General features: G+C 50.7%; 2 protein-coding genes and 2 non-coding genes across 4 annotated transcripts; 2 read left to right on the top strand and 2 right to left on the bottom strand.

The window, feature by feature from the left end:
* Positions 1-12,863: 12,863 nt before the first annotated feature.
* On the bottom strand, positions 12,864-12,937 carry TRNAN-GUU (transfer RNA asparagine (anticodon GUU)). Its single transcript has one exon. It is a non-coding gene; the product is annotated as a tRNA-Asn (tRNA).
* Positions 12,938-13,611: 674 nt separating this feature from the next.
* TRNAA-UGC (transfer RNA alanine (anticodon UGC)) lies at positions 13,612-13,683 on the top strand. The gene has a single exon. It is a non-coding gene; the product is annotated as a tRNA-Ala (tRNA).
* LOC138063534 (olfactory receptor 10A2-like) lies at positions 13,623-16,179 on the bottom strand. Its single transcript, XM_068923151.1, has 3 exons — positions 15,416-16,179; positions 14,370-14,454; positions 13,623-13,721 (listed from the first exon to the last, which is right to left on the bottom strand). Exons 1-3 carry the CDS (start codon positions 16,177-16,179, stop codon positions 13,623-13,625), a joined length of 948 nt encoding a protein of 315 aa, XP_068779252.1.
* Positions 16,180-21,069: 4,890 nt separating this feature from the next.
* On the top strand, positions 21,070-22,083 carry LOC138063466 (olfactory receptor 6E1-like). The gene has a single exon (XM_068923101.1). It carries the CDS (start codon positions 21,070-21,072, stop codon positions 22,081-22,083), a length of 1,014 nt encoding a protein of 337 aa, XP_068779202.1.
* The last annotated feature ends 418 nt before the right edge of the window (positions 22,084-22,501 follow it).

Consider the following 22,501-nt stretch of genomic DNA (forward strand, 5'->3'; position numbering starts at 1 on the left):
GTACACAGAGGGACCTGGGATGTACTACAAGGCACACAGATGTGTCCTGATGGGACTGCAGGGCAATTCATGTGCCTTGAGATGCCTCAGAGGTGGCTGTGAGTTGCTTTGCCTTTGGGTTCACCACAGGGCCCCACAAAGCACGCACACTCCCATGCCCTCCATCACCTCCTGCTCTCCAGCTGTATCGGCCCCCTCTCCATGGCATCTGTGCTCCTCCTCCCACACTCACCCTGGAGCCTTCACCAGCCCCATCTGGCCCAGTCTTCCAGGTGAACACAAGACAAAGCTTTTTAATATGGGTGTGGGCAAACACAGCAACAGGATTTCCCAGGCAGACTGTGGTGTCTTCATTCTTGTGCAAGCCCAGTGGGACACGGCCCAGAGCCACCTGCTTTGCTGAACGTGCTCTGCGCAGGGAGTGGACTGGCAATTGGGGGATGCCGAATTATGGGCTGCTCAGTCCACACCGGCACCTGGGCCTGGGTGCCACAGCTGCCAGGCTCTCCGCAGGCGGGTGCACAGGGCTCGGATGGTGAAGCCTGACGGGGATGCTTTCCGGGGTGCTTGGAGGATGAAGATTGTGGATATCCCCAGGCAGCGGACTGTGGGGCTGCTGTCATTGTCCAAGCGCTGAAGGACTGAGATGGGAGGAAAGAGAGCAGCAATCAAGCTCTGTATCAGCAGAGACCCCAGGCCCCTGCTCAAGAGACAGCCAAGGGGGAGCAGGGCACAAGGGGATCTGTCTGGGCTCAGTGATCCCCCAAATGCCCCCAGATTCCCTTCAGGAAAGGTATGCAAGAGCCCTCCGGCCTGGCGCATGGCCTAGGTGTCCTCTGCATAGTCAAAAACACCGTCCCTTAAATACCCAAGAAACTCCCTCCGTCTCCAGCCCCGGCCTCCTCCCGCCAGCCCCGGCCGACCCCGCGTGCCCTACGCACGGCTGCACATCTCCTCCAGTTTCTCCTCGCGCCAGTCCAGGAGCCGCCCAGCAAGCCCTAGGCACACACAGCCGATCACAAGGTGAGATCCGGCCAGGGGAGAGGGATTTGGGTCCTGGGCACTGGGACAGGAACCTAGTGCTGGGGTGAGGGACTGGGGGTTTGGGGAGAGGGACTCGAGGGCTGGGGAGAAGGACCTAGGGACTGGGAAGAGGGTCCCAGGTGTTGGGGAGAGGGCTCCAAGCATTAAGGAGTTGGTCCCTGGGGCTGGGGAGGGGGACCCAGGGGCTGGGGAGAGGGACCTGGTGCTGGGGAGAGGGTCAGAGACTCTGAGGAGAGGGACCTAGGCACCTGGGAGAGGGACATGGGGGCTGGGAAGGACTCAGGCATTAAGGACAAGGACCTAGGGACTTGGAAGAGGGTCCCAGATGTTGGGGAGAGCGCAGCCAACAGAGGCAGCGAACAGACGCAGCAGTTTGCGCAGCAGTGTCTGGGTTCTGCCTGGGCCTTTTGTGGGCCTTGTTGGAAGTTGTGGAGACTTTCTGGGGACCCCCGAGGAACTAGACGGTGCCTGCTGCTAGCAGGAAGGGAGAGCTGGGCAAGGACTCCTGCAGGGGACCTTGACTTAACTTCTCCTGGGAAGTTCTAGCTAGGTTGGGCTGCTGCTAACGAGCTCTCTGGGCTGCCCTGGGCAGAGGGAGCTGGGGCTTTTGTTTCAAGTGGCTCCTGATTGGGTGGGTCAAGCACCCTTGTGAGTCACTGCTAGGCAGAGGCCTATATAAGAGCCAGGCCTAGAGCACAGCTCCCAGAGCGCAGCCAACAGAGGCAGTGAACAGACGCAGCAGTTTGCGCAGCAGTTTGCGCAGCAGTTTGCGCAGCAGTTTGCGCAGCAGGGCGCCAGAAGGCAAAGAAGGCACCTCTCCATTTTGCACGCTTTGCACAGTGGTGTGTCCTTCCCCGGGGCATGGTCATGACACGCCGCAGAGCACGTTCCCCAGTGGCTGCGGGAGGTGCTGTGTCTGAGGCCTCAACCCAGACAGACCCTCAGACAGCAGATGCAGCTCTGCAGGTGTCAGGCTGCAGGGAGTGCCTGGGGCCTCTCCGCAAGGCCTGGGCTGACAGACAGCTCTCCTGTGTGAGGTGTGCTGTGGTTGACCAGTTGCGTCACCAGATAAAGGAGTTACAGGAGGAGGTTAGTAGGCTGCGTAGCATCCGAGAGGATGAGCGGGAGATTGACAGGGCGTTCTCAGAGACTGTTCAGCTCCGGGAGTCCCCTGTCCCCACTGCAGCGGAGGTGTCAGAGGGCTCAGCACCATGTGTAAAGGTGCATCATAACGCTGTTGAAGAGGGCTGGAAGCTAGTGACCTCTCGTAGAAAGAGAAAGGCTCTTGCTCCTCCTCAAGACTTACCCTTGAAGAACAAGTTTAGCGCCCTCCAAGCGGAGGAGGAGCTGGGCATGGCTCCAAGGGAGGCAACTGGCCTGGCAGACCCTGTGCCGTGCAGGAACCCCCGGAAGAAACGGCGAGTGATTGTTGTGGGTGACTCCCTGCTGCAGGGGACAGAGGCACCTATCTGCCGACCTGATCTCTTGTCCAGAGAGGTTTGCTGCCTGCCAGGGGCTCGAATAAGAGATGTCGTGGAAAGACTGCCAAGGCTTGTCCACGCGTCGGACTACTACCCTCTGCTGATCTTCCATGTGGGTGCTAATGACACAAAAGGCAAATTGGAAACCATCAAACAGGACTTCAGAGCTCTGGGAATGGTGGTCAAGGGTCTGGGAGCCCAGGTTGTTTTCTCCTCAATCTTGCCTGTGAGGGGAAAGGACAGGAGGAGGAGTAGACGAGTTTTCCAAGTTAACAGCTGGCTGCGCCACTGGTGTTGGCAACAGGGCTTTGGTTTCTATGACCATGGGACCCTGTTTGAAGATCAACAGCTGATGGGGAGAGATGGGATCCACCTTACCAAGCGGGGCACGTGTGTCTTTGCCAACAGATTGGCCAGCCTGGTACGGAGGGCTTTAAACTAGGCAAGATGGGGGAAAGGGAGTGGTATAGTGGCAGGGGAGTCAGTAAAACACCGCTCAAGTCAGGATGCCTCCAGCGGGTGCATACAACCAGGGGAGACAGCATGGGACATGGCTATGGAGGATCCTCTTGTACCTCTTCTGGGAAGCCTGTGTGCTTGACTGGCTCTCTGAAATGCCTGTATACCAATGCACGCAGCATGGGGAATAAGCAGGAAGAGTTAGAGATCTGTGTGCGGTCGCAGGGCCATGATCTCATTGCAGTGACAGAGACATGGTGGGATAGTTCACATGACTGGGATGCTGTCATGGATGGCTATGTGCTTTTTAGGAAAGACAGGCCAGGAAGACGAGGTGGTGGAATTGCTCTTTATGTGAGGGAGCAGCTAGAATGTATGGCGCTCTGCCTCGGGGTGGATGAAGAGCAAGTTGAGAGCCTATGGGTAAGGATTAAAGGGCAGGGTAACATGGGTGACACTGTTGTGGGGTCTACTACAGGCCACCTGACCAGGAGGAAGTCATCGATGAGGCCTTCTACAGACAGCTGGAAGTAACCTCACAATCACAGGCCCTGGTTCTCATGGGAGACTTCAACCACCCTGACATCTGCTGGGAAGACAGCACAGCTAGGCACAAACAGTCAAAGAGGTTCCTGCAAAGCATTGATGATAATTTCTTGACTCAGGTGGTGGAGACGCCAACAAGGAGAGGTGCAATGCTAGACCTTGTACTAACAAGCAAAGAAGGTCTAGTTGGAGAGGTGAAGGTTGGGGGCAGCCTTGGCTGCAGTGACCATGAGATGGTGGAGTTGAGGATCCTACGAGGAGGGAGCAGGGCAATGAGTAGGATTGCAACGCTGGACTTCAGGAGAGCTGACTTTGGCCTCTTGAGGGACCTACTTAGGGGAATCTCCTGGGGTAGGGCCCTAGAAGGAAGAGGGGTCCAAGAAAGCTGGTTAATATTCAAGCGTCACTTCCTCCAGGCTCAGGATCAGTGCATCCCTCTGAGGAAGAAGTCCAGCAAAGCGGGCAGGAGACCTGCATGGATGAGCAAGGAACTCCTGGCAAAACTCCAGCAGAAGAAGGAAGTGTACAGAATGTGGAAAAGGGGACAGGCCACTTGGGAGGAATACAGGGACGTTGTCAGAGCGTGCAGGGATGCGACAAGGAAGGCTAAGGCCCAGTTGGAATTAAATCTGGCAAGGGATGTCAAGGACAACAAGAAGGCCTTCTTCAAATACATCAATAGCAAAAGGAAGACTAGGGAAAACGTGGGCCCACTGCTGAATGGGGTGGGTGCCCTGGTGACGAAGGATACAGAGAAGGCAGAGTTATTGAATGTTGCCTTTGCTTCCATCTTCACTGCTAAGGCCAGTCCTGAGGAATTCCAGACCTTGGAGACAAGAGAGGAAGGCTGGAGAAAGGAAGACTCTCCCTTGGTTGAGGAGGATCAGGTTAGAGATCTTTTGTCTAAACTTGACATCCATAAATCCATGGGCCCCGATGGGATGCACCCACGAGTGCTGAGGCAGCTGGTGGATGTTATCGCTAGGCCACTCTCCATCATCTTGGAAAGGTCCTGGAGATCAGGAGAGGTGCCTGAGGACTGGAAGAAAGCCAATGTCACGCCAGTCTTCAAAAAGGCCAAGAAGGAGGAGGCAGGAAACTACAGGCCTGTCAGCCTCACCTCCATCCCAGGAAAGGTGATGGAACAGCTCCTCCTGGAGGTCATCACTAAGCATGTGGAGGACAAGAAGGTGATCAGGAGTAGTCAGCATGGATTCACCAAAGGGAAATCCTGCTTGACCAATCTGATAGCCTTCTATGACGGAATGACTGGCTGGGTAGATGAGGGCAGAGCAGTGGATGTTGTCTTTCTGGACTTCAGCCAGGCTTTTGACACTGTCTCCCATCCCATCCTCCTAGGTAAGCTCAGGAAGTGTGGGCTAGATGAGTGGACGGTGAGGTGGCTTGAGAACTGGCTGGATGGCCGAGCTCAGAGGGTTGTGGTGAATGGCGCAGAGTCAAGTTGGAGGCCTGTGGCTAGTGGTGTCCCCCAGGGCTCAGTCCTGGGTCTAGTCTTGTTCAGTGTATTCATCAGTGACCTGGAGGAAGGGACAGAGTGCACCCTCAGCAAGTTTGCTGATGATACTAAACTGGGGGGAGAGGCTAACACACCAGAAGACTGTGCTGCCATTCAGAGGGACCTGGACAGGCTGGAGAGCTGGGCGGAGAGGAACCTCATGAAGTTCAACAAAGGCAAGTGCAAGGTCCTGCACCTAGGCAGGAATAATCCCATGCACCAGTACAGGCTGGGGGTTGACCTGTTGGAAAGTAGCTCTGCCGAGAAGGACCTGGGAGTGCTGGTGGACAACAAGTTAAACATGAGGCAGCAGTGTGCCCTTGTGGCCAAGAAGGCCAATGGTCTCCTGGGGTGCATTAGGCAGTGTTGCCAGCAGGTCGAGGGAGGTGATCCTGCCCCTCTACTCAGCCCTGGGGAGGCCACACCTGGAGGACTGTGTCCAGTTCTGGGCTCCCCAGGACAAGAGAGACATGGCACTCCTGGAGAGAGTCCAGCGGAGGGCTACCAAGATGATAAGAGGGCTGGAGCATCTCTCCTATGAAGAAAGATTGCAAGAGCTGGGCCTGTTCAGCCTGCAGAAGAGAAGGCTGAGAGGGGATCTCATCAACGTGTACAAGTATCTGAAGGGGGAGTGTCAAGAGGATGAGGCCAGCCTCTTCTCCGTGGTGCCCAGCAACAGGACAAGAGGCAATGGGCAGAAACTGAACCACAGGAAGTTCCATCTGAACCTGAGAAAAAACTTCTTCACTGTGAGGGTGACAGAGCATTGGAACAGGTTGCCCAGAGAGGTAGTGGAGTCTCCTTCCCTGGAGATATTCAAAACCCGTCTGGATGTGATCCTGGGCAATATGCTCTAGGTGACCCTGCTTGAACAGGGAGGTTGGACTAGATGATCTCCAGAGGTCCCATCCAACCTAAACGATTCTGTGATTCTGTGATTTGAACCCATGTGTCCTTTGGCCATGTCTGAGATGGTAAGGCAGCAAGTTCAACAGCTTCCACTTAAGCGAGGTAACAATATTTCTGTGTGTCCCTTTGGAAGCTCAGCCTGAGCCCTTCATGGGATGCCCTTGCACTGTGGTGTGGTGAAGGAACAGTGAGTTCCTTCCCTCCTGTCCCTGCCTGGGCCATCTGGGGTGTCAGACATCTCTGGCCAATCTCTGGTGACTTCAGTCCTCTCTCTTTGAAGCTGGAGGGCCTGAGCATGTGTCTTCTCTCCCATATGGCAGCTGGCCAGAATATCTCCTCACTCTCATCCTCTTGCTCAGTGGTGTTTTTAGGTCTGTGTCTGTGTAGGTTTATTTTTGTAGGGATCATTGCTCACCCCACTGTCTGGGCAGGAAGCAGAGGCACAGGCAGAGCAAGGCCCAGGTGGGGCCAGAGCCCTGTTGCTGCTGTTGCTGTGTTGGTCTAGTTGTGCTGACCAGCTCTTCCCAGGGCCCTACACTCTCACCAGCACACAGGGAGTCTTTCTGTCCTGAAGTGTGCACCTGCCCGCTGCTAGTGGTGGCCGCAGCATGTCACAGAGAGACTCACTGGAGCCCAATGTCCTTGCCCAGGTCTCTAGTGCAGTCCTGTGCTTCAGCCTGGGCTTTCAGGTGCAGCTGGAAAGGGGAGGTGTGGAAGCAGGCCGAGCTGAGCCCCTTGAGGGTTAAGCCAGAGATGCAAGCAGGCTGTAGCCCAGGCCTGCTTCCCAGCTCTGTCTCTTCCTTCTCACTTAGTCCGTGGTGCCTTCTCAGTCCATTGTCTGGGCCAGGGCCTTTTCTCCAGCCTTTGTTCCCAGTGGGTCCCAGAGCAGGACCCTCACCTGCCCCTTAAAAAGACACCAGAGACTTGGCCTTCATAGTTGGAACCCTCTGTGCAAAGGGAAAGGAAGGGCTGCGTCTCTCTATTCCTCCATGGTGCACAGGCAGCCGTCTGAATGTTAGGAGAGACTGTGGGGGTTAACCCCACGTCTGAGCCCTTTGTTCTCAGCTCAGGAGGCATCAACTCAAGCCAGCAGGGAAAGAAAACGGAGCAGTCAGGACCCCCGGCTAGTGAAATGCCTTCCCCTGTGCTTGCCTCCATTGACTCCTGCATTAGGAAAGACCTGGTGTCTGGGCTGAGTCTCTGCATTCTTGCAAAAAGCAGTGTTCCTAGCCTTTCTCATGTATTTCCCTCCAGCTGCTCTGCTGTATAACTGAGGGGCTGCTGCGAGGAAGAGAGAGATTCAACATTTCAGAGAGGCAGCACCTTCTCTGAGCAGTGGAAAAATTTGCTGCCCCTGTGAGCGATGAGATACTTTCCTTGGCCTCATCTCACATGTGTCTCTCACCTTTGCAGATGCCGGAGATGAGGGATTCAGTCCTCTTGGGCACTGAAACTGCAGCTTCTCAGACCTGGTCTGGTCATGTCATTGTCTTTCCTGAGTGAGTATGGTTTGTTGCTTCTTAGCCCCTGGCTGGCCAAGCAAGCAGCTTCTCTCAGCATGTTTGGTAGCGTTGTGTTGCCAGCGCTTGTGAAGGCTGCTCAGAAAGTCATTTGAGAATAACTCTTTCCAATGTGAATTCAAGTACAGGTCCATACTAGTCACTGGCTTGGGACATTTCCATGTCTTCTGAGAGACCTGTGTGAATGAAATGTGTCCTGCATGTATTTTCTTGGGTCAAAGGTTTTTTTGATGGGAGGCCCATCTAGGCCCAAGTGAAGCCTGTGCCCAGTGGGGTTGTGGAGAGCTTTGTGCTGGCTCCCATTGTGCTCAGTGTTTTGTTCCATTACCTGCCTGGGAGATGGAGGTTCCTTTTTACAGATGCACAAACATCAGCTTGGGAGGGCCTGCGAGTGTTTTGGAGGGTGAGAGAGGAGTTAGAAATGGTGCTGGGAAGCTGTAGGGAAGGAGAGTAGCCTGTTCTGCCTGGACATGAACATGAACAGGAGATGGGAGATGGTCACAGTGGCAGCCTAGAGAATCTGGGTTAAAGTGAGCTTTCCTACAAGGAAGGATAGGGAAGTTCTTGAAGAGCCTGAGGAGAAATCTAACACCCCTCCAGGCTCTGGAGGTCTTCATGATGTCACTCAGCTTGCTAGGATGCTCCTCCAGAATCTGGCATGTTCTGTATATTCTGCTTTGGAAAAAGGAGGACTTCACAGTAGCTCCCAAATGCCCCTGTGTCCCCCTTATTCACACAAGGTGCAAAGGAAGTGTGGTGCCCTTCCTTTGAACTGGTGTCTTTTTTCCTGTTTCCAGGTACAAGCTTGAGAGGAGAGCTAGAAAACCACCTGTGGCACCTGCGAAGCCCAGCCAGGAAGAGGAGATGGGAAAAGACAATGCGAGTGGCAGAAAGGGAATGGAACAGCTGGTTCCTGGCAAGGGTTTGTGCCTTCTCCTCCTGTGCTGCTGGGTAGGGCATTGGAGCCAAGGCTCCAGTGCAATGGCTCCCAGGGGTAGCATGAGGCACTGGAGGTGATGCTGCTTACCCAAGATGGGAACTCTCAAGTGACTCAGGATGGGAAAAGTCAGATGGTTAAAAAGTCTGGTAGCCTGTGCCAAGACTTCCTTCATTTTCAAAGCAAGGTGTTCTAACCTTTCTTTCCTACTCTCTCCTACACATCCCTAAAACAGTGCCTTTGTGTTGACTGTGTCAACAGAGGAGTTGTAGGCATGTGAGATCAGTAGACTGATCCAAGGATCGGCTCACCTTGTGTGAAATGATGGCCCCCAGAGAGGCTCTGTTCGGTCACCAGGACATCCCAGCAAGCCCCCTTTTCCATCGAGTGAATGTGATAGAACATGAGAAAACCAATTCCACAAGAAAAGATATTGCCCAGTAAAAACGAAAAGACAGATAGTCTAAGCCAGTGTCTGGAAAGACCAAAGACCACCCAGGAAACAAGCTTTGAAAGGAATCAGCTTGAGGCCTGCCTCACAGATTTATCACAAGCTTGAGCAGATCTGCCTATCCTTCCTGTTCCAAAGGTCTCCACAATGCTGTCCTGAAGTGTTTTCTTGTCTCCTGCTTGCAGGAACTCTTCCTGCCAAGCGTCTCCTCTTCAGGGAGAGGCATCCTCCACCCAGAATAACAGCTACCAATATGCAGAAAGGAAAGGGGAAGAAAGCTGAGGTCAAAGCGTCTCGTGGCAGGTGAGACACTTGGAGGCATGGAGGAGGGTGATCCTGCAGCCTTGTGCTTTTTAGGGTGAGATGTTTCCTGTGGACACGAGGTTTAGGGCAGCTCTGAATGCCTTTTCTCACATGGCACAGTGACTCCTGATCCCACGATGGCAGGACTGCCTTTACACCCCTGATCACTTTCTCCTTCTTTGACCCTGGGTCTCCAGGAAGAATCAGTTTTCCATACCTAAGCGCAAGGTAGCTGGGACCATCGAGGAGTGTTTAATACATTTGCCAGGATGGGGTAAGTGTGTCTCACAGAGCCTGTCTTTGTAAAGGCCCCTGCTCCTCTCCTTGCTGCCTCAAGAGAGAGCCTGTGCCTGGGCATCCTGAGCGTTCCTCCAGGCACATCATGGAGCCCTGGGTGCTTCAGCTGGGGGTGATCTCTGTCTCTGTGGATGTGAACACAGGCAGTCGACCCCACATCATTCTGCTGCGGGACTGCCTTCTGCTGCAGAAGTAGGCGCCCAGCTTGGGAGCACAGAGTGGAGACCAAACTCGCGCTGTGCTCACACCACCTCCCCACAATGTGTATTTTCAGTGTGCTCCCAGCCATCGGAGGGAGCTCCTCACAGAAGGTGGAGAAGGGCAGGAGGAAGGACAGTGCTGACACCATGCCCCCACCTGAGAAACTGGTTAAAAAAATCCAGAAGATGCCAAAACAGGTAGGTGCTACTGACTGAGGTCCTCCTTGTGCACTAAGGACTTCTAGGGGCAGGGGGTATGAAAGACCCCTTCCTGTGTGTTCATTTGGCCCTTGACCAGCCTTGTCCTGCTCTAGTTTTGCAATGCATTTGTCACTAGTGCGTTCTCAGGAAACACATCAGAAGGCCCTCTTTGGCCCTGTTTCTAGGGGGAATGTACCTGCTGGGCCTTTCAGGGACAGGGCATGGGCACTTTCTGTTTAGCTCAGTGATCATTTAGCTCCTTGGTCAGATCAAAAATGCCATTGTCAGACCTGCCAGTACTAGCTGAAGGGCATAAGAGCGCTGACAGGCAGGCTCAAGGCAAGGGGCAAAAGAGATAGTGAGAAATGACCTTCGTGCCCTGGAAAACAACAGATGCCAGTAATAACCTTTGCTGTTTCTTTTCTGTGGCCCTCCAGGTGGAATATCCCTAGAGAGTAATGGGGGAGGGGATTCTTGTCTTTCCTCCAATCTGAGCCCCTGGGAAGATCTTCCTTTCCTGTGTATTTTGCTGACAAGACAAGCAAGGCAACTGAAGGCAGAAGAGCACCTTTGGAGAAGTCATGTGAAGAAACCACAGTATTTCCTCTGGAGCCATTTTCCAGAAGTATCCGTAAGAGGCAAGGAACCCTGAGGAAAATGGGGCTTGTGGTCCAAGTGACGTCCCACTGTTACTAAAGGCCCGTAGTTGGGCTTTCGGCTGTTGGGGAAGCTCAAGTGAATGCTGATGCTGAGAGTAACAGCTGAGGTCATAAGGGATGTTCAGGCTCATTTGTTCTGACCTGCCAAACCTCAGAGTAGGATTGCATTAAAGGTTCCTGCTCTGCCAATGGTAATTTCTTCCCCTCATTTGCAATGCTATGGGAGATGTCTGATGGAGATAGGGGGTTAGTGGGCAGCCTGGCCCTTCCCTCCCCAAGGGCAGTGGGCCTGAGAAGGAGAAAATTGGGTTTATGGAAACAGAGGGGATTTGTAGCCCAAGAGACAAAGCACAGCACAGAGTGGGGGCTGTCCTTGGCATCCCAGCCACAGATGTAGAGGGACAAGTGCTGAATGCGAGTTGCAGGGAGGAAGCTGTTTAACCAGCTGCCATGCAGCAGGGACTTCAGTGAGAGCTATGTTTCCTACAAAATGCTGAATCTCTGGTTATGATTAATTCCCCAAAGATTTCTTGGTGCTGGTGTTTGGAATCAGAGGTGTAAAAGGGAAGGGAAAAGCAGGATCTGATGTGGAAGAGAAACAGCAGAGAGGGCTCCATCTGGGACCCCTCATGAACATCCCTCTGAATCGGCTCCTTCCTGCTGAAAGGGCACAAGGCAGGACAGAAATGCAGTGACTCCCCTGCAGGAGTCTAGCAGGAGGCTAAAAGCTGACTGTAAAACTGTGACTTCACAACAGCCCCAGGTCAGAGACCGAAGGTCATCTCTCCTGCACCTTGCACACAGACTTTGCTTTTATGTTCTCTGTCCCCTCAGCAGCAGCTCACAGCACAAACATCTCAAACCTCCCCAATGTGTGTTTTCTTACCCAAACACACTCACGCATCAGGCTGCCCCGTCCAGCCCAGCTGCAGCACCTTGCAGCTCCCCGTCCCTGCACAGAGCAAGAGGACCTGCTCCTGCAACCCCACAAGCTGCTTTGGTCCTCTTGCCAGCTGTTGCTGCTGATGATCCCTACTCTCCCGTCAGGTCTCAGCTGCAGCTGTGACCCAGGGCATGCTGCTCTGTCTCCAGTCTCAGCCTCTCTCCAGGCAACAAGTCAGGCCAAGGATCGAGCACCGACTGGACTGAGAGGGCTGTCCTCTCCCCTGAGGTTGTGCTTGGGGTGGAGGAAGGCCCGACCCTGCCACAGAGGTCTCTGGCAGAGCTGTCTGTGCATCAGGCAGATGGCAGAATCTCTCCCACGTCCCCATGCACTTGCTGGGGCGAGGACTGAGATGGCCTCTTTCACTGCCCCGTGGGACTGCACCCTCCCTTCTCCCCATTCAGGAACGAGATGTGCAGACACGACCACCCAGTGTGGACACCTGCTGTTCCCTCTTCAGTCCTTTCCATCAAGGATGGGGAGGGCACAGCTGAGCTCAGCTCAGGGTCAAGAGGACTCACGTGCATCCTCCGTGCTGCTCTCCAGCTTCTCTGGCCATCCCACATGGTCCAGAAAGGATGCCCCACAGCAACACGCATGTGCCAGCCACCAGCAGATCTGCTGTCCCAGAGCTGGCTCCCCAGGGATGTACCTCCGGAGAAGCTTGGCTTTTGTTATGAGTAAACACAAATGGGAGGAGGGGTGAGAGGAAGGGGCTGTCCATGCAAGCAAGGTGATTGTCTTGCCAGCTTTGAGAATGAGCTTGAAAATGCTAGTCTGTAGGGACAGTGACTGCAGGACAGTCACTACCCCAAAAGACTCCTTCCAGGTGGGTCTTGAGCCAGAAACAGGAGCATCTTTGATGAGGATGGGGTTTGAGCCCTGTGCACAGTGCAGAATAGATTAGCAGTGCATCGCTGTAACCTCTTGGCCACCTCTTTGCCATGCTGTTGTTGTTCATCTGTGGCTGTTCATGTTTCCCTCTCTTCTCTTCTTTGGAGGATGACACAGGACAGAATGGACAGCATTCACTAAGCCCTGATTTATTGTATTTTAGCCATAGTATAGTGTATGTGTCTCGGGCTTGGTGCTGATCCTTACACTGTCAATCCCCCTTCCTATTCCGTCCCAGCATAAAACCCCTCAGTAAGACCAACCTCTGCACACACACAGGTGTGAATGGGAAGGTCAGTGGCACCAGCCCCACCAGCAAGGACCCCTCTGTTCACAGCAGCCCTGGTTCAGGAGACAGGTCCTTCCCTGAGCAATTCACCAGCTTGAGCCAGAGCCACGGGGTTACCACAGGTTTGTCTGTGCTAGTCCATGGGGACCTTGAGCAAAAGCAAAAGCCGGGGTGCCGGGCAGCACAGTCCCCCTGGCACCCCACCAAGGGGCACCGTCCCTGGGTGGGCTCGAACCACCAACCTTTCGGTTAACAGCCGAACGCGCTGCCCTGCTGCGCCACAGAGACCCCCACCTGGGGCTGTCCCGGGGCACCACTGGCATCAGGACAGTCCTCGGTGCTGCTGGAGTGGGAATGTCTCTGCGGCCAGGCACATCCCCAGCCCCAGGGAAGGGGGTGCTGCCCTTCACCCACCACTAGGTGCTGGTGGCCAGAGCAGAGCAGGGGGAGGCCTGGTGACCAGGTGAGGGCCTCTACCTGCTCCCATGGCCTCTCCACTGCACACCCCGGGGAGGGAGGGCAATTGGAGCTGTGGGCACCTCACCTGGGGAGGACATTTCCCTCAGCGTGTTCACTCCTGCTGTTGGTGTCAGGGACAGATGTGCTGCACACAGGAGTGATGCACAGGGTGGCAGAGGAGACTCGGGGAAGGGATTTGTTCCTCTCCATAGACCTTCCCTGGGAGGGCCAGAGGGTGGGAGCAATGCCTGCAGCGAGTCTTCTCCTGCCTCCATCGACTGCAGAGATGTTGGAGGGGCAGTGTCCCATGGTGCAGCCCTGGTCCAGGACTAGTCCCCGCTGAGAGGCAATCTCCACTTCCCCCATCCCAGCCTGTGGCCCAGTAAGAGGGTTTGAATGCAGTTTTCTGCTGAGGATCTCAGAGCAGCAGGGGAGAACAGGGCTGTGCTTGTCAGGGGCACATCATGGGACGAGTGTATGTCCCACCCCTCAGCAGGTTGTAAGGGGATGTAGCTCAGTGGAAGAGCGCCTGCTTTGCATGCAGGAGGTCCTGGGTTTGATCCCCAGCATCTCCAGGGGTGCCTCTGTTACCCTCCGACAAGGTGTCCTGTTTCTGGAGGTATGGGGAAAAAGGAGATTAGGGCATTATTCCGTCTTTCACAGGTAGTTCACAAAACAAGGCCCTGAAGGAAGGAGCAAGACAACACTCTAAGGCAACCAGATAAGGAAGTTCCCAAATAAACCTGAGGAGAACAAAAACAGTTGATAAACAGGAGAGAACTACTTGAAGTACAGGTGAACTACCCTAATTAGCATAACAAAAAACCCACCCACAAGCAGGGAAGCCCCCTGCTGATCAAAGCCCCTTCCCCATAGAGCATGTACAGTAGAAAAAGAGGATACTGTGACTTTAAATGAAGATGAGACCTAACAGAACCAATGGGAACAAGGATGACTTAATGGAGTTGTAAACTGTACTGATAACTGTTGCTTGAACTGCATAAAAGTGTCAGCTGTGTAGTAATCAGGTGTGCTAGCTTTGTGGAATTACCAGCTAGCACCCATCCCTGCGCAGAAATGAATTAAACAAATATCTTGACTCTGTGCGTTTTTTGGCTCATTGCACAGCGGGTGAAAGAGCCCTTCTTTGGGACAACACTTGGACCCCATGCAAGGATTTGTTAGGGGCAGTTTAAGCATGTAGAATCCCTCTGTACTCAACAGAGTGAGACTGTTGCCTCTCGTGCACAATCCATCTTGCCTGCTTCAGATCTGTGTCTTCCTTCGGGATGAACTGCTCTCCATGAAGAGCTGGGATACAGATCCCTGAAATTGCACGTGATATTCTGAAGAAGTGTTATTAAGGCAGATGTGTACAGACACAAAAGGCTGAACGACCATCTTCACAATGCACAGGGTACATAAGTGCAACTGGTATAACTTCAGTTCATCAGGAAAGTTCTGTACTTTGAAATAGGATTGCAATGTAAAACCTGATGTTCTGTGAGCACCAGGACGAGCTCTGTCCATGCTGAATTACATTGGTATAGACTTTTCTGGAAAGACTCTGCTGCTCACAAATGATGTTGGACTTAGGTCTCCCATGTATTTTTATTTTTTTGGTCTCTCATGAACCCTACCTGAAGCCTTTGATTACTCCACCTTCTTTGCTTTATCTAAATAAGGCAATGGGCTGTATTTGCTACTGATATGAATACAGTTCATGAATAAATTTGCATTTTTCAGTTTGATTCCATTTATCTCAGTCTGGTTTTGGGTGAGCTGCAGCAGCAGCTCTTGTAGTAACAAAACCAGTATGGTTAAAGAGAACAGCAGCAGTGCTAACAGCGCTAATAAGGCACTTTATGAATGGTTGGTAAGAGTCACTTCCAGTTACATGTGATGTTTAAAACTCTGTTTGCTAAGTCTGGATGCCTGGGCTCCTGCAGAACCAAATGGAGATGAATAGGCATCTCCAGTGAGCATGTCCCTTCAGCTGAAGAAATGTCTCTGAGGTCAGCAGGAGTTCTCTGGAGGTGTCAGTCTCTTTCCAATGGCTATGACAGGATCCTACATGGTGTGGTTAGTCTTGGAGCATGACTTTTCTCAGCCTAAGTCAGACAACTACAGTAGTTCATAAGAAAGAACTGTGTTTTCCTCCAGAGGGAGGAAAGGAGAGTCCAGCCAACAAACTTAAACATCCAAGTACATTGGAGCAGATTGAATCAAGCCTGCTTGCCCAGATTCTAGGCAGATCGTGTCACATGAAATGAATGCAGTGTCACGGTTTGAAGTTTAGAAATTTACCCATGAATGGTTTTGCGCCACAAAACTTTCTCCAGGGCAGCTTGGATGACCCTGTTTCTCAGGCTGTAGAGAAAAGGATTTAACATTGCAGGGAAAACAGTATAGAACAGGGACAGAAGTTTGTCTGGAGGTGTTTTGGATTTGGGCTGTACATAGTTGATGAAGGCAGAAACATAAAATAATGCTAGCACAGTGAAGTGGGAGGAGCAAGCAGAGAAGGCCTTTCTTCTACCTTTGGCATGGTTGATCTTGTTGGAGCTGCAGAAAGGTAGGCAGAAGAGCAATGCAGTCTGTAGTATCTGAGCAGGAATGGCAATGGTCCAGGAAGTTACTGCTAACAGGATGTACATCCTCTTGTTCATTAGGGAGGGGTATCGCATGGGGTGACATATGGCTACATACCAGTCATAAGTCACGGTCGTCAATAAAGCAGACTCTGTGCTTCCCAGGGAAAGGAAAAGGTACCTTTGTGCTGCACAGGCCATGAGGGAAATACACTTGCTGCTCAATAAAAGGCTGACTAGTGTCTTGGGAATAGTTACTGAGGAAGAAACGAGCTCTAAGGCTGACAAGCTCCCTAGGAAGAAATACACAGACTTATGGAGTGTGGCATCCAACAGGATTACCAGGATAATGAAAAAGTTTCCCACCAGAATGACCAGATAGAGAGGGAGCAGCAGAGCAAATAGCCAAATCTGCTCTTCAGCACTGATAGAAAAACCCTGCGGGAGGAAGCCAGACACAGCAGAGCTATTCAAGGTCATCGTGTCTTCTCATACCATCTCCATCAGAAGGCGGATCGTGTGGTATTTGCCTGGAGGACATTTCCATGTGGTGGGCTTTTTCTCCTGCTATTTGCAAAGAAGAGACCCAACAACTGCGACATACAAAATACAGAGGGCTATAACAACCTCTAATCTCACTGGTGCCTGAATCTTAATCACCCATGCAGTAGCAGCTGGCCTTCCTCCACTTCTGGAGAGGGGAAAAAGATAGCCAGAGAAGATGCATTCATGAGTTGCCTTACAGAAGCAAGGCTCTTTCTTTCCTTAGTGTAAAGAATAACAGCACATTGCAAAGGTTTTTACTCAGATAAGCTTCTTTTTATGTTCACAAGGTATCTTCCTCAGTGATTTCACCAGGTTCAGAAGTTTTGCACTGCAGCTACCTAAAATATATACATATATACACACACACATACATATATCTGTTTACATACACATATACATATATAAATGAATGAAAGAAATATGCAATTATGAAACTTGTGATGCTAGCTGTCCTCTTGAGAAAAATGTTATGGCTATAACTTTTAAGCAGACTGCAACAAAAAAATCAAAATTTCTAGTGAAATGTTGTACTTTTTCAGTGGAGTCAATTTTACTGTATTTTCCTTTCTCCAAGGGGAAAAAAAACCCTGTAAAGATACAGTAATTCATGTTGTTAATCAGCTATTTGTTGTTTTTGAGAGCGTTGCTAAATGCAATGGCTTGGGTTGGTTACATTTCGAGTTTCTAACTTTTAAAGGAGGTGAAGGGAGATCTTTCAGTCATCTGAACTCTGTATCTGCAATTGAGTAGTCTAAGTCTAAACTAATCATCTAGGCTGCTCCTTCAGCTACTAATAGAAGAGTACTTCCCTCTTCCAGTTTGATGTCGAACAGACCTTCGTTTACTTAATTTAAGGAACGCAATTTTTAATGGTGAAATGTTAGGTGAAATGAATCTTGTTGCATGCAGACCAGTAGTAGATCTCTTTTTTTTTTTTTTTTATTTTTCGTACTGACCAAGGATTGCAAGGGCTAATCCAAGGCAATAGGGGAGTGTCCTCCTTTCTGGGGGCATGCAGAATCTCTCTGCAGTCTACCTGTGGCCTGTGAGGGCTGGCTGTTTCATCTTGATGCATTTCCCTTGTTGCACAAAGCTCAACACAGGCGCAGTGCTTATTCAAAAAGATCCCCCAAGCCCTGAGCCCCTAAATTAATGGGATCTTGGCATAGGGTGACACTCACAGGGGGCATCAAATCTCTTGAACATGAGGGTTGGTCACTGTCCAGGTGGTGGCGGCAGTCTCCTGCCGGGTCCTTCCAACAGTGGTCCTTCAGCAGGGTCCTTCCAACAGTGGCTTCCACTGGATCAGGTAAGACTCCCTGAACTGTTCTTCTGGGGAATTTCGATAGTCCAGCTGGCCTGTGGTCCTGCGTGACCTCTCCAGCGTATGCATGGTCCATGGCTACTGATTACCTTTAGCCACATGCCAAAGCATCTCCTAACTCTCCTAATAATGCACAAAAGACTGTCCTACATGTCCATATCCGCATTTCCAGGAGCAGTTTCTACTGTCAGTCTTCAAGGGTCCTAAATAATTACAATTTAAGCAGTTGTGCAGCTGGAGCTGCTGCAGGGATCTCTGAAACAGGCACGTACCCCTCCTGTGATGGTGATCACCACAGTTAAGCACAGGGATTGGTCCAGACACAGCAGGATCTGCCTCTGGAAATCTCTCGAACTGTTGGAAATATCCACTTGGAGAGGCCCTGCACCAGTCAGTCCAACACTTAGTTTGGAAGGTGCTAGGAGTTCAGTCGACCTCTGAGTTTCAAGTCCATCCCCACTCTCAAACCTGTCCATCATCTCATCTGTGCAGATTACTAGCTGGAGGAGTTCCTGGACCACCCAGAGGATTAATGACTTGAGTGCTCTGAATGTGCACACAGGCACAGGCCTGATAACCTGTTACCCACCCATGCCACAATTATAACTCTAAGAGAAACTTCAATTTCATACATGCAACTCTATTTCCATAGCTTTTGCCACAACTACCAGTTCTTAGCTAGCAGCCCAGACTACCTCACTGCAAGCAAGTGAGGCAGGAGAGGTGTTTACTGTGTGTAAAGATAGGTGGGATGAATCAACATTTATTTCATGGCATGTGATATAAACAAAGAGAGAATCAGAATCCCTTGTGCAGTTCTGATCTCCCACCTCAAGATAAAAGTAGGACTAGGAAAAGGGAAGGGAAAGTTGATGAAGGTGACAAGATGAATTTCACCACGCATGACATCAGTTACTCTTGTCACACCTTCAGCTGACTGGGTTCTGAAATGGATCCTCCCAACCATACCATAGTGAGGAAATTCTTCCTGAAGGCCTTTTCAGTCACTCATGAAATGCAAATCCTCTTCTTCACACTTCTGCGGGTGATTGATCTGCTCACTGCCACAGGGAATATGATCATGATATCCATCATTTGGCTCAACTGCCAGTTCCACCCTCAGTGTATCTCTTCCCAAGCAGCTTCTCCTTCTTAGATATTGGGTTCCCTTTGCCTCCAAAATGTTTGCCAGCCTCCTCTTGGAGATTAAGACCATCCCACAGCTGCTTGCCACTCCCAGACCTTCCTCCCAGACCTTCCTGGGCACAGCTGAGGTCAGCCTCCTTGTTCTGATGTCTTTCAGTTCCTGCAGGGCCATTTGCAACCTATCACATCTTTATGAACCCCTGCTTGTGCTCCGTGCCCCTCTTTACCCAGACTGCTAGCACCTCTATCCATGCTCAGCCCCACCATCTTACATACCAAGGTACCCTCTGTCCCCAGGAAAGAGATTCTTTCTTCTGTGTCTCATCCCTTTGATGAGCAGCCTGCATGGGCACCAGCTATCCTGAAACACGAGCTTTGTTCCCTCCTCCACTGTGTGGCTGAGCTCCTTCACACGGACCACTGTGTCTTATGCCTGCACTAGATGCACTAGCCCAAGAATACCCTCTGTGAAAGCCACACGAAGCCTTCTTCATCTGCCATGTCTCACGCTGCCATAGTCACTATCACATATGGTAGCTCCAGTTTTGGCTGTGTGGGGCCTGAATACAGCAACTCCTTTGAACCAAAGCCTGAGAAAGGGGTTCAACAGAGGGTTACCCCCATGGGGAGCAGAGAAGCTGCTTCACTGTAAGCCATCAGCAGCTTTTCAGGTTCCTCCAAGAAAGCACATTCAGGAGAGGAATGATTTGAGGTGACATCCAGCAGACTAAGAAGACACAACCGAAGAAGACAGTATTAGAACTTCCCCAGAAAATGGGAAGCTGGGACTGTCACCTCTGATTCACTGAGGCTCCAGTGATATTGCTGGAGGTGACTGGCCTTGAGCTTTTGCTCAGATAATTACAGCCAGAGGTTTGATTTCAGCAAATCTTCCAGAGGAACCCAGGCCAGAGGTTCCCCTGTGCTAGACTAGAGGCAGTGAGCAAGACAGGGCATTTGGGATCTCGACTAACCTGAGCCCCAAGTTAAAATGCCAATGCAGTCATGGAGTATTGCCGACTACTGAGCTTCCCATTTTACTCCCTGTATAAGAACTACCTGTTCTGAAATGGGGTCTGTGGGGAGAACAGAGTCTGTGGAGAACCTTTGTTTCACTGCTTCAAATGCATCATCTCCTTCTCTCCCCTTGCATTTTTGAGGCACTCTATCGTTGGCGTCACCTGGTCCATTTCTTTATATGTCTAAAACCAAATGCAAAAGTGGAGGGAAAAATGTCAGTATTTATTGCCTATGTTTTCCTTGAACTTCCCTCTGTTAGATATGTTTTTGGATTAAACAAGAAACGACCTACTAAGTTAATTAAGAGATTTGAGGTCAACTACTGACTTTCATCTACTTCATGGGAGGTGTTTGTGAGCAGCTGGAGTCTGCACTCGTTTTCCCTTGCCTCCCTGTAGAGTCAATGAAGACAGAGAGCTCTAGGGGCTGGGTCCTCCCAGACTATAATTGGCAGGTGAAAGAAGTGTTACCAGTCTCCTCCAGACACTCTTCTCTCTGCACTGACAGGATGGGAGTCAGCTAACTTGCTCCAACAGAAGTGTCCAACTTTGAGGCATCTAAATTATAACCCTGCTTAGTATTTTGTTTGTTCCAGACCCTTCCTATTTCAAATAATCCAAAGGACAGCCATTAAGCTCTTTAAGATGAGAAGAAGACCTCCTCCCTCCACCAAAGGGAAAGCAAGGCATTTAGGTCAGGACATTTAATAACAATGGAAATTGGCAACGGTTTGGCAATAATGCTATTTCAGTGCACAATGATGTCAAATGAGACTGTCTGATGCAGACATTTCCAATAACTGAACTCCTTTTCTGGAGAAACAGAGAGGAAGAAACTGTGGAAGAAATCAGGGGATTGCAAAAGAGGTACTGGCTATTGGCTTTCTTTGAAATCAACATCCTCCCAGATGTCCGAGTCAAAAAAGGCAAGTACTGAAAAATAGAAGGAATAACTTTCCAAAAGCATATCTAAATGGATGGCCTGGCGTCTGCAGACAATAGGAAGTATTTTTGCTGGGAGATTGTTTTGGCTTTTGAAACAGAGATGTGATGGATGTTTGCAAGAAGTCAAAGTGAACTAGGAATTTCCCAGGCATGGCATGAAATAATTCACAACCTCTTTAAAACACTGTCCGCTTGAGAAAGAATCCTTTGTGAGTGGTTGGAAAAGGTAGAAAGAAGACAATAAAATCTCTGAGGACTCTAACTGAAATGTGAAACAGAGAAATCAGGGTGCGATGAATGGCTGAGGGGAATATCTCTGTCTGTGTTACATAGGAAGCAAGCAAGGGTGCAAAGAAGGAAGGGCTGTGAAATTCTCCCACTTGCTTCTTCATGCTCCCCTGCCAGCAGGATGGACTGAAATTGGGCATGGGACCAGGAAATGAAACTGTAGTCGCTGAGTTCATCCTCGAGGGTTTCTCAGGGCTTGATCAAAGGCTACAGCTGTTCCTCTCCCTGCTTCTTCTACTTACATATCTGACAACAGTGATGGGGAACACAATGATCATTTTCCTCGTGTGTGTGGATCACCGCCTGCAAACCCCCATGTACTTTTTCGTCAGCAATCTGGCATTCCTGGAAATCTGGTTCACATCTTCCACAACTATCAAATTGTTGGTGGTTCTGAGCTCTGGTAAGAGAACAATCTCATTAAGCAGCTGCTTTGCCCAATCCTATTTCTATTTTGCCCTGGGTTTTGCAGAGTTCATTCTCCTTGTTGTCATGTCCTTTGACCGCTACGTTGCCATCTGCCAACCTTTGCATTATGCTGCCATCATGAAGTGGCAGCTCTGCACCCACCTGGTTGTTGCTGCTTGGGTCACAGGCTTCACACTCTCAAGTTACTGCCTGGTCCTGCTCTCAAAGCTGACTTTCTGTGGCCCCAACAAGATCCACCATTTTTTTTGTGACAACTCCCCCTTATTCAAACTGTCCTGCTCTGACGCCAGCCTGCTTTGGAAAGTAGACTCCATTTTTAGATCGTTTGTAGTGCTGAGTTCTTTATGTTTAGTCCTGATATCTTACATCTACATCTTCCACTGTATTCTGCACATGTCAGCAGCATCCGGGAGGAAGAAAGCTTTTGCTACATGTTCTTCCCATCTCATCAACTTAGCCATCGTGTATGGAAGCTGCATTGTTCTCTATGCACGGCCCTCCAAAGATGTTTCCTTAGAGACCAACACAACTGTGGCTTTGCTGAACACTGTCCTGTACCCATTCTTAAACCCCTTCATCTACAGTCTCAGAAACCAGATTGTGAAGCTGGCCCTGAAGGAAGCCATTGGCCGTGCAAAGGTTCGACTTTTCTCCCAGTCACGATGCTTCTCGGGACAGCAATTCTAATTATTTGCCATATATTACATTGCACACACACATCACAGCTACTAAATACAGGTGCCTCAGGAGATTTATTTTCTCCTGGGATTGTAGTGCTGAAAGGAAGGAATGTGAATTGTGAGTCTTGGTTACAGGGGGTTATTATAAACAGAATCAAAAAGACATTAATAAAATGTTGAACACATGCACTTCTTAGGACTAGGACATAGACTGCCAGTGCGTGCTGGCACAAGGAAGTTTTCATAAGTGATCTCAGGAAATGTAGCTGAAAACTCTGGGGACAATGTCCAAGAGCTGTTGAGAAAAGCTCAAAACACCTTCTCTCCCTGCATAACAGAAGAAGTCAAGCACGAAAATTAAGCTCGCACATTGCAATGGGTTCAAATACACTGGATTCAAATCCATGAAACATTCCTCAGTTTCA

The sequence above is a fragment of the Struthio camelus genome, chromosome 32 (assembly GCF_040807025.1).
Source record: "Struthio camelus isolate bStrCam1 chromosome 32, bStrCam1.hap1, whole genome shotgun sequence".
In the NCBI taxonomy this organism is placed as follows: domain Eukaryota; kingdom Metazoa; phylum Chordata; class Aves; order Struthioniformes; family Struthionidae; genus Struthio; species Struthio camelus.

Excerpts from the sequence above, each read along its gene's own strand:
- LOC138063534 (XM_068923151.1), bottom strand. The coding sequence starts at position 16,179 with ATGACCTTGAATAGCTCTGCTGTGTCTGGCTTCCTCCCGCAGGGTTTT. Across the intron at positions 14,455-15,415 it reads TGGCGCAAAACCATTCATGG|AATATCACGTGCAATTTCAG; the intron begins GTAAATTTCTAA and ends ACACTTCTTCAG. Across the intron at positions 13,722-14,369 it reads AAGACACAGATCTGAAGCAG|AAACAGGACACCTTGTCGGA; the intron begins GCAAGATGGATT and ends CCATACCTCCAG.
- LOC138063466 (XM_068923101.1), top strand. The coding sequence starts at position 21,070 with ATGCTCCCCTGCCAGCAGGATGGACTGAAATTGGGCATGGGACCAGGA.